Source organism: Diaporthe batatas (genome assembly GCF_019321695.1).
Source record: "Diaporthe batatas strain CRI 302-4 chromosome Unknown Contig00002, whole genome shotgun sequence".
Classification (NCBI taxonomy): domain Eukaryota; kingdom Fungi; phylum Ascomycota; class Sordariomycetes; order Diaporthales; family Diaporthaceae; genus Diaporthe; species Diaporthe batatas.
This window is the reverse complement of record NW_025408549.1, coordinates 1,379,056-1,394,183: the sequence shown is the minus strand read 5'-3', so window position 1 is coordinate 1,394,183 and position 15,128 is coordinate 1,379,056. Positions and strand designations below refer to the sequence as shown.

General features: G+C 45.0%; 4 protein-coding genes across 4 annotated transcripts; 2 read left to right on the top strand and 2 right to left on the bottom strand.

Moving 5' to 3' along the window:
* Window positions 1-434: 434 nt before the first annotated feature.
* KVR01_001068 (uncharacterized protein) lies at window positions 435-2,637 on the bottom strand. Its single transcript, XM_044794887.1, has 2 exons — window positions 2,010-2,637; window positions 435-1,944 (listed from the first exon to the last, which is right to left on the bottom strand). Exons 1-2 carry the CDS (start codon window positions 2,436-2,438, stop codon window positions 679-681), a joined length of 1,695 nt encoding a protein of 564 aa, XP_044649023.1. The 5' UTR covers window positions 2,439-2,637; the 3' UTR covers window positions 435-678.
* Window positions 2,638-2,866: 229 nt separating this feature from the next.
* On the bottom strand, window positions 2,867-6,231 carry KVR01_001986 (uncharacterized protein). Its single transcript, XM_044785696.1, has 2 exons — window positions 5,752-6,231; window positions 2,867-5,692 (listed from the first exon to the last, which is right to left on the bottom strand). The coding sequence occupies exons 1-2, from the start codon at window positions 5,807-5,809 to the stop codon at window positions 2,955-2,957; spliced, it is 2,796 nt and encodes a 931-aa protein (XP_044649941.1). The 5' UTR covers window positions 5,810-6,231; the 3' UTR covers window positions 2,867-2,954.
* A 235-nt stretch (window positions 6,232-6,466) lies between these two features.
* On the top strand, window positions 6,467-8,405 carry KVR01_001620 (uncharacterized protein). Its single transcript, XM_044782943.1, has 3 exons — window positions 6,467-6,759; window positions 6,810-6,898; window positions 6,968-8,405. The coding sequence occupies exons 1-3, from the start codon at window positions 6,682-6,684 to the stop codon at window positions 8,058-8,060; spliced, it is 1,260 nt and encodes a 419-aa protein (XP_044649575.1). The 5' UTR covers window positions 6,467-6,681; the 3' UTR covers window positions 8,061-8,405.
* Window positions 8,406-11,483: 3,078 nt separating this feature from the next.
* KVR01_001351 (uncharacterized protein) lies at window positions 11,484-11,924 on the top strand (the record flags this gene model as incomplete). The annotated part of the gene is made up of 1 exon (XM_044787418.1): window positions 11,484-11,924. One exon carries the CDS (start codon window positions 11,484-11,486, stop codon window positions 11,922-11,924), a length of 441 nt encoding a protein of 146 aa, XP_044649306.1.
* Window positions 11,925-15,128: the final 3,204 nt, after the last annotated feature.

The following is a 15,128-nucleotide window of genomic DNA, read 5'->3' as shown; positions in this document are numbered from 1 at the left end:
CACCGTGAGGTGTCCAAAGTCTCCTATCTTCACGCGTCGCCCCGAGAGACTCTGTGGCAACACATGACAGACGACGCTCGAAGATCCAGGAATAGAGTTTGAATTTTGCCAAAGGCGCTTTAATTATGCGTAATAAACACTATTCGTCACCCGTGTCTAGCAGGTCGCGTAAGTCGCGTAAGCGTTAGAGAGTATATAAGGCATCAATAATGGTTGAAACCGTTGACGGGGAGGATGGGCGCTCCTCCCTATAGTCCCGGGTGTATATCGCATCTTGGAGGCTTTTTGTCGGAAACATGAATGTATCTCAGCATCAAACTCAATCTGCATTTTGGAAGCGAGGTGGCGCTCAGCAACAGACATTTTTATGGCAGACATCATGAATCAGGTACAGTATGACTAATGTTAACGTAGCTGGGACAGGAAACATAGAGTTGTGCTGACCAAGTCTGTAATTAGTTGACCATTGAACAATTCCACTCGAAGGAGAAATACTATGGGCTTTTGCCAGTCTAGCTTTATGTACTATTGCCTCATTCACCCGTGGCTGTTTGCGCCCAGTCATGCAACCAAGCTTATCAAACTATAGGCTAGTGGACAGCTGGATGGGTGTTCATGATGGATTCTCCAGAAGTCACATGTGCAGTCCCCTGCCAGACAACGAATTACAGTATGTCATCAGACGAAGATCGCCGAGCAACGACATCTGGATGCCCCACTTGGAACACACCCGATGGTCCATTGCGAGCTCTCCACCCACCGGACCCATATCGTCATATCAAAGAAGCGTTGACCGTGAAGCCTGGCTCTGAACAAAGACTTAAGGTATTCGTTGCCCAGCAAATAGAAGCAGGCAGTCATAGCTGAAAAGAAGAAGCCACGCAAACCCCCATAGAACGCCGTCTTCGGTAGGTCCTCGCCTGTAGCAATCCATCTCAGAAAGGAAGACCCCGGTTCCTCCCTGCCCGTTGCCGGATCGATCCCGTACCTGATCTGGATGCCAGGGATCAAGTTGTGCAAAATCTGTCCGGCTTTTTCAGCCTCCCTAAAGGAGCTGAAGTGGAATTCAACTCTTGTCCGTGATAAGCGTCTGACTTTGACCCAAGGACAGTTGTGGCCTTCCCGGCGCAGAATGTCTCTCACAGTACGCGAGTCCATGTCGGGCATCTTGTCGTCACGAGGATCCGTGACCACCAGGACCCGTGAGGCAGTTGGGTCCTGTGGAATAGGGAGTGCAGAGATATGCAGGGTCATACCCCGAACCTTGTTCCCGTTGACGATGAACCTGTCCTGTCTGGACACTTGATGCACCTTGCGAGCGGCATCGGCGGTGAAGAAGTCGAGCTTGGCCGTTCCGGTCGGCGAAATCTGGATTCGGGCTAATGATCCAACCGCGGAGAGGGCAAGAGCCTCTATCACACCTTCAATGGAAGCTCCAGCTCCGACGCCGAATATTGCGACTCTTAACGGCTCGGTCTTGGCCTTATTTGCAGGCGACGTTGTATTGCCCCTCGCAGCTCCTGTTTGGTCCGGCTCCTTGGGCTTGTCGCTGGCTCTGAGAGCTGCCTCCCGGCCACGCCGTTCACGATCCTGCCTTTCGAGCATATCCCTTTGCTTCTGAGCGGCCAAGTCCCTCCTTCTCCGAGCGGCCAAGTCCCTCTCTCTCTGAGCCGCCCTTTTAGCTTCCAGTTCCTTCTCTTTTCGGGCCTCTGCCTCTTGCTTTGCTCTTTGATACCTCTTCATCAAACTCGAGGATGCTCGACTGACGGGCTTTGCGGGACCTCCCGGCGACGTTTGGCTCTTCTCGGGCTTCGGGCTTGGTTGTGCTGGTGGCGGTGTCGCGGCGGCATCCTGTGCTCGCCGCGCAGCTCTCTCGCGCTCGACCTCGGCATCATGGATCTTTCTCGCTTCAGGGGTTTTTATTTTTTCGTAAGCCGCTACGAGCTATACCGAGGATCTGCGGGTCAATGTGACTGGTCCTGTCGCGGCGGAGACAATGGTCGACTGACATCCTGGAATTCGGCTCTATCTTCCTTGGACGCGTCGGGGTGGAGCTTCTTCGCCTTGTTGTAGTAGGCCTTTTGAATGTCTTTTTGAGAGGCATCTCGGGGCACGCCGAGGACCTTGTACGGGTCTCCTTCCTTGCCAGTGCCCTTGGGGTCGTTGGACGCGAACCGCCACTGATGCGCCGCCCATGGCCGGCGTCTCGTCGTGAGCTGGTAAAGAGCTGTACATGGTGGCGTGTAAATGACACTCGAATCGAGCAAAAGTCTCCTCAGGGTGGAGGAGGTGCGAGGAAGGCGCATGGCGCGACCACAACCGTGACTTGCGCGTGTTGCCCGGATCGTCAGCGTGCCGAGACTTGCAAATTGCAATTGAGTCGAGGCAGTTGGGGTCGTTCGGCCCGCCTGCCTGTCTGCCATTGTGGAGATGCGCATGCAGGGGCCTGACGTACGGGACCAGCCGAGCGGTGTGGGGGCGACATTACTTCAACTACAAGCCGTCCTGTCGCCGTGCTCAGCAGGCGGGCTGCGCGACGCTTAACACGTCCTGGTGCCAAAGTTGACCATGCCTCCAAAGTTTGCTGCCGAGGGGGCCTGTAGTGAGGACAAGGCAGGAAATCAAAACAACATTGGGAAAAAAAGAAAAGAAAAAAAAAAGAGGGGCCACGGGCCACTGCCAGAGTCGAACTGGCACCTCGGCGCTCAAGACACCCGGCGATACATCTGGATTTGGACATTTAGAGATCAAGCCCGACGGAACACCTGAATGCTAACCATTACACTAAGCAGCCTGTGAGTTGTTGGGAAATGGTGGCACTCTTGCTATATCAAGAGAAGGGGCCATCCACAGTTGTGCCCATGCATTCATCCAACAAGTGCAATCTCCGTTTGCATGTTCGCTATGAGGATCAATTCAACCAGCCAACCAGCATGCTGGGTTGAAAGACATATCTACTTCCTTGCCTTTGGCATTTTCTTGTCTTCTATCGCATCAATCTCGTGTTTCTTGTAGAAGTGAGGCGCCAGCTCCCTCAACCAGCCCACCTCGATCGGCAGGCAGCTTCTCATGTACTCCTTGCTGGTCTGGACCAGTTCGTGGTAGATGACCGTCTTGGGCGGCGGGTGTAGCTCCTTCAGCACACTGCTCGGGTGGACCCAGACACTCGAGTTGTTCTTCATTGTCCTATATCCATCACCCCTCCTGTCCATGCGTGTTGCATTGCTGAAGAAGCCCGCCGTCAGCGCGCGCTGTATCGCGCGGATGTTGTTGGCTCCGCAGCTGGACAGTTGAACCTCGACACGGTCACACAGCTTGGCAAGCTGATCGCGGACATCCCGCGCGCGGGTCAGACTTCTTTGCTGTAAGAAATTCTCCCTCGACCAAATGGGACTGAAATCACTCTCGACCCATTGGTTCCAAATGTTTAGCAATGTCAGATGGTCTCCGCCCTCCTTGACCGTAAATCTTCTGCGGGCAGAGTCCGCATGGATCTTCTTGTCCTTGGGCCGGAAAAATAGTGCCGATGCCTCATCGAGCATGGCGACGATGCTGAGTATCTCCTCCACTGCACCCTCCTTGTCCGCTGCTATGACAGCCTTGGCCACCTCAGGTGCAGTCGGGAACTCGGCCATTTGTCGACCAAGGCGAGTCATTTCGCCCTTGTGGTTGAGAGCTTGAAGAGCATAGAGATTGTCAAGGGCCGAAATGAGGGCTTCTGTGGGCGGCGGATCGATAAAATCGAAGTCGAGAAGCTTTTCGATGCCGAGGGACTTGAGCTGGAGGACGACGCTATTGAGATTGGTTCGCTGGATCTCTGGCGTGGGTGACTCGTCCATTTCGTTCATATATGAGAACTTGGTGTACAGACGGAAGCACTTGCCAGGCCCTACACGACCTGCGCGCCCACTTCTCTGATTTGCAGCCGCCCTGGAGCATGGCACGACATTCAGAGAAGACATGCGGGTCGCAGGGTTGTAGTAATTTTGCTTCTCGTACCCGGTGTCTATGACATAGACAATGTTGTCGATCGTCAGGGACGTCTCCGCGATGTTGGTAGCCAAGACAAGCTTGCGTGCGTTATCTGGAGTAGGCTCGAAGATCTTGGCTTGCATGTCGCTCGGAAGATTGGCATAAATCGGACATATGATTAACTCCTTGATCCGACTTCCCAGTTTCTTTGCGATGTCGCCGATCTGCTGCTCGGCCGCATCGATCTCATCCTGACCGGTAAGAAACACCAGGATATCGCCCTTTCCTTGGGTGGTGTGGATCTGAAATACAGTTGAGATCATCGCTGCGACGTAATTGCTTTCTGGCTGGGGTGTGTAGTAGATGTCGACCGGATATCTACGTCCAGGAATGTTGAAGATGGGAGCACCGTCAAAATAACTGGCAAACTTGGCTGCGTTCATAGTAGCCGAAGAGATGAGTAGCTTGAGGTCCGGCCGTTCTCTGGCCAGGTCTTTGAGCAAGGCCAAGAGAATATCCGTGTTGACACTTCGCTCGTGAGCCTCGTCGATCATGATTGCAGAGAAGTCGTTGAGCATGGGATCTGTCATGAAGTGACGAAGCAACATGCCATCCGTCATGTACTCGAGAATCGTCTTGTCGGACACATTGTTCTCGAACCGGATGGAGTATCCCACTTCACTTCCCAGCTTGACTCCCATCTCCTCGGCGACACGGGCAGCAACACTCATCGCAGCAACTCTTCGCGGCTGTGTGCAGCCAACTTTGGCACCATCCTTCACGAAGCCTCCTTCTAGAAGGTACTGAGGCAGCTGGGTCGTCTTCCCACTGCCGGTTTCTCCCACCACAACCAGGATCTGGTACTCCTCCAGCGCAGCCAGGAATTGGTCTCGGTAAGAGTAGATGGGCAGGGTCTTCCTCGTCTCTTGTATTGAGAGTTGTTTTTTCTCGGCAGCGTCGATCTGAGCGGCGAGATATGCCTGTTCCTGAGTCAACCCCGGATTGACACCGTCCAGCTTGGCAGCCTGGATCCATTGCACGTATTGATCCTCGTCGAACAGATGCTCGTACGAGCCATCGTCCTCCAGCTCTGGCCTCAGGATCTGGGCCTTAGCCTTTTGGGCCTGTTCTCTCTCCCATTCCTCGTGCTCTGTGACAAATTTCTCCTGCCCGTACTCGTCTCTTTCGACGTACCGCTTGTACAGCGCCTCCTCTTTCTTCTTCCTGTCGATTTTGCCCTTTTGCGTGATATAGTCCTCGGGCATGGAGTAGCCCTCCCTGTGGTCGTCGATGCGTAACCTCTCCTCAGCAAGACGTAGCAGCTCCCGGTTCCTGCGGAACTCCTGCCTTTCTTTCTCCGTCAGACGTGGGTTCGACCGCTCTTCCTCGAGCTCGTCAGCGACCTGTTTCCTGAGCAGCGCGATCTTCTCCGTTTCTCGCTTCGCCACATAACTCTGCCTCGAGCGAATGCGTAGGTCTTCGACATCCCGCAGCTCATCTATCCTGCTTTTCGATGCCTCGGGTTTCTTGCGAGAATCGCCTCTATCCTTTTCACGAAGCCGCTTGTCAAGCGCGTCACGCTCCTCCCTGTCGCGTTCTGCAGAATCACGATTGCGGCGGTCTTCGTCATTACGGTCGTCATCATCTCCATGGCTGATTTTGACTCGTTTGGATGCAGACTCTTTGAAGTCGGCGGTCTCAGCCTCTTCCTCTTCTTCGACTGGCGACTCGTCAGCCCATCTGTCCTCATCGCGGTGGCGGCGGTGGTGACGGGACGACCTCTTGCTCTTCTTTTCTTTCCCCTCCTTCCTCTCCCTTGGCACCTCGGCCGGATCATCCATGGGGACGAAGGCGTATCTTTTGGAAGCCATGGTGCCTGGCGTGGTATACGTGCGCCTCTCGCTGGGCAAGGTAAGCTGTGGCGGGTGATTATGCGACAGCGAGGCCTTGATTTCCCGATCGCGAGAGAAGAGTCTCGATTCAAGATGGGTTCGCAGCCAACGTGCTGGTTGGAACCTGCTTCATGGCAGACGGGTGGTGGAGGAGAACATCGTGGGACGTCGCACCGCTGCCGAGGAAATTATTGTGGGGGTCCTGGCAGGCTTAGAGTACTTCAGTGGCAGGCAACGCGGCTGTTCTCAGCTACCTAGGTACTTAAGTATGGGGCGAGGTGCCACCACCCGCGGACTGAAGCTTAGGATTAGCACCCCCAAACAGATGCGGAAAACGATTCAAAGTTGACAGTAGCGTAGACTACATGCTGAGTTCTAATTTCAATTTGGATCTCATATCTGCATATGGTGTATGTCTTTCTTCCCCAAGTGCTGCCTGCCATGAGCAGCATTTTAGCACCGAGGCCAAGCCCCTTATCAGTTAGGGAAGAACCAACTCAAACAGCAGACAAGGCCACACGTGCTGGGGTCATCACTATCAGCGGAACTCTTATCTAGACCCCTGTCTACCAGACTTACACCCATCTTTTTAACACGCTGGTGTTTTCCACCCGTGTAAATCGGAGCGGCAGTCTACTGGAATAAGAACACCTCTCTCAGCCATTTCCTCTTCCTCCCTCGACTCGACCCGACCCGACCCGACCCACCCATCGTCACTCCTTGGAAGACCAGCTGCCTCCTCGTGCTTTCTTCTCACATGCTTCCCCAATTCGTTTAAAGATTGCTATCACTCGGCTGGAGAGGCAACGAAGCCGAGATGTTCATCAGAGGGGCAGCTTTGCTGCTCCTGATTGCGCTCCTGCAGCTTGTCCTTTGCGCAGAGGACTACTACAACGTATGCCAACCTGATCCTGCTACTTCCGCACTTTCACTGACATTTTGAAGCTCCTGGGAATAAGCAAACAAGCTTCCGACAAGGAAATAAAATCAGCATACAGGAGGTTATCGAAGAAGTACCACCCTGACAAGAACCCGTAAGTTCAGCCAGCGCAGTAGACAGTACTGCACCCAACTCTCAGATACTGACGTGTCACAACGCATAGGGGCGATGATACCGCCAAGGACAAGTTTGTTGAAGTCTCCGAAGCCTACGAGGCCCTCATCGACCCCCAGTCTCGCAAGATCTACGATCAGTACGGCCACGAAGGCCTGAAGCAACGGCAGCAAGGCGGCGGTGGCGGCCATCACGACCCCTTTGACCTTTTCAGCAGGTTCTTCGGCGGAGGCGGCCACTTCGGCGGCCATGGCGTGCGGCGCGGCCCCAACGTCGAGGTCAAGATCGGCATTTCCCTGCGCGACTTCTACAACGGCCGGACGACCGAATTCCAGTGGGAGAAACAGCACATCTGTGAGGAGTGCAGCGGGACGGGATCGGCCGACGGCGTCGTTGACACGTGTGGGCACTGCGGTGGCCACGGCGTGCGGATCACCAAGCACCAGCTCGCCCCGGGCATGTACCAGCAGGTCCAGTCGCAGTGTGACCAGTGTGGCGGCAGAGGCAAGGTCATCAAGCACAGGTGTCCCGTTTGCAACGGCGCCCGCGTCGTGCGGAACCCCACGACGGTGCAGCTCAATGTCGCCCGTGGCGCAGCGAGGGACTCCCGGCTGGTCTACGAGAATGAGGCGGATGCGAGCCCCGACTACGAAGCTGGCGATTTGATCGTCATGCTCACCGAGAAGGAGCCAGATCTGGAACATGAGAACCCCGACCGGGTCGATGGGATCTTTTTCAGGAGGAAGGACGATGATCTCTTCTGGAAGGAGGTCATCAGCCTGCGCGAGGCATGGATGGGTGACTGGGAAAGAAACATCACCCACCTCGATGGCCACGTCGTCAAGATCGGTCGTAAGCGGGGTGAGGTCATCCAGCCCGGCCACGTGGAGAGGGTACAAGGCGAAGGCATGCCCAAATGGCACGAGGATGGTGACAGCGTCTACCACCAGACCGAGTTCGGCAACCTCTACATTGAGTATGTGGTGGTCCTACCTGATCAGATGGAGAGCGGGATGGAGAAGGAGTTCTGGTCGGTCTGGGAGAAGTGGAGGAAGAAAGTGGGCGTGGACCTACATGCAGACAGTGGAAGGCCGGACAAGGTCGTGGTGCAGGAAGATGCGCATCCGCATGAGGAGTTATAAGGCGCAGATGGATCTTTCTGATGCCTAGATAGCGATGTTCTAATGCTGTAGAAGATTTGTTTGGTGATGGTGCTTATGCTGTTCTGGTGCTTAGCGACCATTGGCAAAGCGTGACAAATTATTTCTTGACTGACGCTCCATCCCATTTGGTGGTCTGTAATGTTGCGAGAGCGGTTTCACCTGGATTAATTAAGCCTTGTTGGTGATCTGGAGCGAGCCTGTTCGCGTGGCAGTGCTTAGTTATTTTCTTTTGGCATGCTTCAAGGTCAGCAACGTTTAGCCTGCCTATAGATACAAGACTAAAGCCTCATCGGCTACCCTTCCACATATATATTTGTTTTGTCATACCATGCCCTTATGTAGCGACCGACCTCAAATGCATCAGTCGGCTGCTGTCGGAATACACTTGAGCACATACTCACCTGACACACCGTTACACTCAACGTCATTCGCGATACCCACAGACATGACAGATTTGTTGTTGGAAGCCACAAACGGCTCCATTGAGTTGAATTCGAGCGGAAGACCGCGGCCGTAGTTGGTTACTGGGCACAATGATTGATTTCCTGGGTGGAAATATCATAGTCCAGTAAGGGAGGGAGAGAAACATAGGGATTGGATGGAAGCTAAGTATAGGTAAAGCGAACTAAGATTGAATGAAGATCTAGTATAGGTAGGACTAACATAAGATAGTAGCTAGGCTTTAGCTACACTATATTCTTCATCTTTCCTACTTATATATTTATTAATTTATATTTAAATTAGCTATTAAATAGTTTCTCTTCTAATGTATTTATAATTATTTAAGTAATAATAATAAAAAGTAATAAAATTATAATTTTATATAATAAAAAGTAAATAAAATATATAAACTTATTAATAATTTTAAAGATTATATAATAAATTTAATAAAATTATATAATAATAAATATTTAAAACTTAATATTTAAAAATAATATAATAAATATTTATAACTTTAACTTTATAATATATAAATAAAATTAAAAGATATTAATTATATATATATATATATATATATATTAAAACTTTAATTATTTTTTTAAATTAATAAAAAAGTAAAATAATTAAATAATTAATTATTAACTTAATATTATATTATATTAATTTAATTAAAAAGTTATTAATTATATTTTATATATTTATATTAATTATAAAACTATTATACTCTAAGAGTTTACTATAATTTATATGAAAATAGACCTCTCTTTATCTTAAGAACCGCTATTATATCTTACTATTATTCCTAGGGACACCTTGTGAGAAACTAGTACCTATGGGTAAAGTTGCCCCGTGTCACTTTGTAACCGAGGACTCTTCAATTCATCAAATTCAAGAGATGCTGTGGGGACGGACCTACTGTTCAATTCTGTGCGATCGAAATGTGACCAGGCATTAGAAGAGAAACGGAAGTTCCTCGCCGTGTGGCTCTGTACCGGGAACCTTTGCTTGCCACGCAGAACAGGCTAAGGTGAGATGTAGAAGGCCAAAGACAAAACATGCTCTTCGTTTAATCCCAACTTGACTATTTTCAGCTCCCGAGCTTCACAGCCGGCCAGCCGGCCAAGCACCGCGGTCTGTCAGATTGATTACCCATGGGCCATGCGGCACCTGTAGACCACATTCCGAAGACTGGGTGGTACTAATGTTAAGCTTCTTTCCATGCGGGTCCGGAATTCATGCAACATTCCTACCGCTGGCAGCCGTCAAGCCAAGCCTTGGCCTGCCTGCGGTCCCTGACGATCGGGGCTCGTCCGGAGTCGGTCAAACCTGAGTGGTGGAATCCTTGGCGCGCCTGTCACCCTCGTCCAATATGGCTAAACCCACTCACAGGGGCCCTGCCGATGCAACCTTAATCAATTGCACCCCAGACTTTGCGGCTCCCATACGTTCTCACTTATATTGACGTCGTTTCTTCCTGAGCGAGCACTGTTGCTTGCGACTCACGACCGCTCGCAAGGGCAAATGTTCCCTTGCGCCGGGCTGATTTCAAATGTTGCTGAATAGTGCCTGCTGGACTTTCGATGCTGACGCGGCTCCCTGCACCTAATTCGGCCGTGGCTGAAGTGCACATCGCTCTCGGGGGTTCTCTCCAGCCCGCAGGGCCGGTGCGCCTCCATACTTAGGTACCTACTTAAGTACTTTGATATTCTTGTTTCGCCGCCGAGCCACGCATGACTCGGCTCGAGGCTGGCCACGTTTATTTCCAGATCAGCAGCCTTCAAATAGAAGCTCACCAGTCAATTGGGTGCGCCCGCAGATTGAAACCCCAACATATGCACAATAAAGAGCCCAATGGGCCAAGACCGCCAGCCTCTGCTGACAGTGGCTTGTTCGAGAACACGCTCGAGGATGATGTGCTCTGGCGTCACCGCGCCTTGCAAGTGCAGTCACCTGCCGGTATAGGATGAGCCGCCACGGAGGCTTTGGCGTTTGTCCGGATATTTGGGTAGCACCCGTCCCTCAATCATGTGTCGAGGATGGGTTGCACGCCACCCAAGCCTTTTAGACGAACGCGTCGTCAATGTCGATCTGTGAGTCTGAGCCATCGGGGGGCTACGAATTCTCAGCCATTGGCCCCCAAAACCCGCCTCCCCCCTGCTTGTTTCTCACACCCGGCCAGGACTAGCCGCGGGTGCCAGGACACCAGTTGCTTTAGGGCCCACCCACTCGCTGTTTCATGCCGCTGTCTGTCTGGCCGGTCTCGGTAGTCATGGACAGGGACGACGGCTTATACGTGCGCCATGTATTAATCAATCGCGGGCCGCTACGCCATTCTCCCAAAGACCCTTGCCGTGTCGTCCCCTCAAGTGCTAGCCCATCCAGGACTCGTCACAACTTGCTCCATGGATGGCAACCTCGGACGCCAGGCTTGCCAGGGTAAATACCGCGCGCCTGCGCCATTGACCGCATCTTGGTCGAGATCACATCGGATGTATTAATTATTCGCGGTAGGAAAAATCCCGTGGTTTTCCCCCTGTTTGTAGCCGTGGGGGGATTATTCTTGTCTTGAAGTACATGGTTCGTTTGACTGCACGATGGCAATTCTCAATCTAAATTAATATGTGAATGCTGGGTAGATCGAGCTGTGTACAGTTTCAATGTTGGTTGGGGTACTTCCGGCTGAATCACCTCCGATCGATGGAGTCACACAAGAGTAGTATCCTCGAGATGTCACATATATAAGAAGACACAGCTGCGCTCGCTTCGAAGAGCTTCTCACCTGTCAACAGTCAAATACTTTCTAAGAGTAATTATCAAACCTTTCTCCCTCTTTTACAGCCACGTTTCGACAACATCAAATCGTTTTTGACACCACATTCTCTTCATTCTGACCACATCTGCCAAAAGCTCATACTATACACCCACAAAAGAACAACCACAAAACACATGTATACCGACACCATGAAGTTCTCACTTGTCGCGCTCTTTGCTGCCTCCGCCATCGCCGCCCCTCAGTTTGGTGCTGGCAAGGGCAAGGGTGTTAGCAGTGTGCCCACCGGATTTCCCATCCCGACGGGCCCCGTTCCTACAGGATGGCCGCTGCCAACTGGTGGATGGCCTTCTGGACTTCCATTTCCTACAGGTGGCTCTGGCTTTCCCTTCCCCACTGGGGGCTTCGGAAACGAGGATGGTGCTCTATTCAACGCTGAAGAAAACTCCCCTTCTCCTCCCACCCCGACCGGCAAGGGCAAAGGAAAGGGCAAAGGAAAGGGCACAGGATGGCCTACTGGCTTCCCTACTGGCTTCCCTACCGGCTTGCCTACCGGCTTCCCTACTGGCTTTCCTACGGGCTTTCCTACAGGCTTTCCTTTGCCGACTGGCGGGCCTCATGCCAACGAGTAAACGCTTAAACTATCTGTAATGGAGGCTGAGTTCGGAGTGTGGAACGGCCACAGATCTAGGCGGGCGATAATGTGCGCACACATGTCATTCACTTCGCCTGGAAGCCACGACTCAGGCTGGGCAATCACTCCTCAGCTCGACCTTTCTGCGGAGGGCGAGGGTTGGGTACCACATTGTACAAATGTTGCAAATCAATTAGTGTCATGTTATCCCTTTCACCCTGTTTCGAGGCTTGCTCTAGTCATGAGACAAAGTATGTACTCATTCACCGGTATCTACGTATTCTTCTGTACATATGAGCGAGACAGTTAGTTAAGAAAATTCAACAGTACTTCCAAACTATATTAACATTCCGGTCGATAGTCCTGTAACACTTTTATGAGCAGTAAGATGCACCAGATAAGAGTTTACTCATTAAAGCATTCTATAAAACTAACACTTTAAGTTAGAAAGTTTTTAATAAATATATTATATATAATAAACTTTATAAGACATTACTTAGACTTTATAGTATAAGGGTTTAAAGTTTATATAAAAAAAGTAGATTTAAAAAGTAGGGTTATTTAAAGGAAAAAAAGGAAAAGAAGGTTACTTTTTAAACTTTAAAGTAAGAGATAATACTATAGTAACCTTATTAATAAAGGGACTTATAAGAACTTTTATAGAACCTATTTATTACTTTTAATTTTAAATTTTAATTCTTTAATTAAAATTAATTATAATAATATTTAATATATAAATCTTTTAATATTATATTAAAATAAAATAAATTTAAATTATATTTTATTTATTTAAAATATCTTTTAATATTTAAAATAAACTTTAATATTATTTTATTAAAATAATACTTTTAACTTTATTTATATATTATAAAATTAAAGTTAAAAATATTTATTATATTATAATTATTAATATTAATATTATATTCTTTAAATATTAAAATTAAAATATTTATTATTATATAAAATATTATATATATTTTTAAATATATATAAAATAAAATAAAATTATAATTATATAATATTTTATTAAATATATAATTAAATTAATATATATTATATTTATATATAAATTATTTATATATTTTTATTTTATTATTAAATTAAAAATAAATATTTAAAGTTTTAAAAGAATAAAATATAATATATTTTTAAAATTAATTTAATTAAATTTATTATATAAAACTTTTTATAATAACTTTATATTTATTTATAATATTATTTATTATTAAAAGATATCTTTTATATTAATATATTAAGTTATATTTAATTAATTTAAATAAATATTATTTACTTTATTAGTTAGCTTAGCTTATATATAAGTGGGTGGGTGAAGTAGTGTGTATTAATATTTGTTAAAAGGTCTATTTAGTAGGTATAGAAGTGCCTAGTTAGGTTAACTAGACCTTACTAACTAAGTAGTTAACTTATATATATATATAGATTACTATTAACCTAACTTATAGTAACTAATCTATTATAGCTTATTATTCCTATATTAATATCTTTTTAGTCTTTTAAAATCTTTTTTTTAACTAATTAGAAAGCTTTATTTACTAATAAAATAGTTTTTAACTAAATTACTTTAATTATTTAGAATTACTACTAAACGTATAATTATAATTTATTTAATTTAAGCAGTTTAAAACGCTTTAAATTAATGTTTTATAAATTATTTAAATTACTTAAATTTAAATTACTTTAGTAAGTAAAATTAAGTTTAAATTACTAATTACTTACTAGACTATTTATTAAATAATTACTAATTATAGCTATATCTAATTAGTTAACCCTTCTAGTAGTTTCTTCTTCTTTTATAGTTAATGCTTTAAATTAATGTTTATAAGTTACCTAGTTACCTAACTACTAATTACTTATTGAGTTGTTATTAGTTACTTACTAATTATAATTAATTATTAATTAATTTATAATTATTAATTAGTTTAATTAATTCTTTTAATAGTTTCTTTTCTTATAGCTTAACTAGTTAAGGTGCTTTAGTATATATTAAGTAAGCTTTCTTTAATTAAAGTAGTAATTATTAAAATTATTATTAAAGTTATAATTATTATAATTATTATTATAGTTGAAATTATTATTTAGGTAGTAGTTATTACTTAAATTAAAGTTTTTATTTAAAGTAAAGTCTAGTTTACCTTTATTTAAGTAGTAGTTTTTCTTTTTTTTATAGTTTTAATCTCCATTAATAATATAGTTATTTTAGTTAAGCTTAGATTAACGGATTAGAGTAAAGCCATTAAAGCCACTATTATTATTACCACTACTAGTAAAACTAATTAGGGTGAAGTTACTATTTATAATAAACTTAAACTTAGACTTAATTAATCTACTTATAGGGTTAATAATATAAAGTTAGTTTAATTAAGAAATCTATTTAATTTAAGTACTTTTTATATAGTAATTAAAGTATTTTAGTTTAATAAGGTATTTCTCCTACTTATTATTATAAGTATTATAAGTTTAGATTAATATAATTTTAAACTTATAATAGGTAAAGAGCTTATTAATTAATAGGGTAGGAGTCCTTTTAAAAAATTTATACTAGGTAAGAGGGTTGTTAATTAATTAAATAAAAGTCTTTATTTAAGGTATTATTTATTTAAATACTATTTATTTAAGTATTATCTACTTAATTAGTTTAATAGAGGGGTTAATAGGTAGTTTAGTTACTTAGATACTACCTATTTAGTTAGTTATTTAGGTAGTTTGGGTAGCCTTTTAAGCCGCTATATATTCCTTTTTATAAATATTATTAATATACTTTTTTATTTTATTTTTTAATTTAAACTTTTTTTAATAATATGAGTAGGAGTACTATTAGTGTATATTTATAATAGCTATAGATAACTTTATTATAAAAGATTTAGAGGTTGTAAATAGTTATAATATTAAAGTATTTTTATTTAAGTATTATAAGAGAGAGAGAGAGAAGTTAAAAAAGTATATAAAAGTTATTTATTTAAGTAATATAAAGTAGGTTAGTAAATAGGTTAATTAATAGATAGCTAAATGGATTAATAGATATATAGCTAAATATTAGTTTAAAAGTAGGCTTGAATTATTAATTTATAAAAGGAATTACCTAATAAATAGAAAAGGCTGTTATAATTATTTATAATTTAATACTTTTTATAAACTATTATAAAAAAGGTTTATTATAAAAAAGAGTGTTATTATTAAAGTT

Coding starts and splice junctions, on each gene's coding strand:
- KVR01_001068 (XM_044794887.1), bottom strand. CDS start 2,438: ATGCGCATCTCCACAATGGCAGACAGGCAGGCGGGCCGAACGACCCCA. Junction 1,945..2,009: donor ATAGAGCCGAATTCCAGGAT/GTCAGTCGACCA, acceptor TCCTCGGTATAG/CTCGTAGCGGCTTACGAAAA.
- KVR01_001986 (XM_044785696.1), bottom strand. CDS start 5,809: ATGATCCGGCCGAGGTGCCAAGGGAGAGGAAGGAGGGGAAAGAAAAGA. Junction 5,693..5,751: donor AAAGAAAAGAAGAGCAAGAG/GTCGTCCCGTCA, acceptor ACGAGTCGCCAG/TCGAAGAAGAGGAAGAGGCT.
- KVR01_001620 (XM_044782943.1), top strand. CDS start 6,682: ATGTTCATCAGAGGGGCAGCTTTGCTGCTCCTGATTGCGCTCCTGCAG. Junction 6,760..6,809: donor GCGCAGAGGACTACTACAAC/GTATGCCAACCT, acceptor GACATTTTGAAG/CTCCTGGGAATAAGCAAACA. Junction 6,899..6,967: donor TACCACCCTGACAAGAACCC/GTAAGTTCAGCC, acceptor CACAACGCATAG/GGGCGATGATACCGCCAAGG.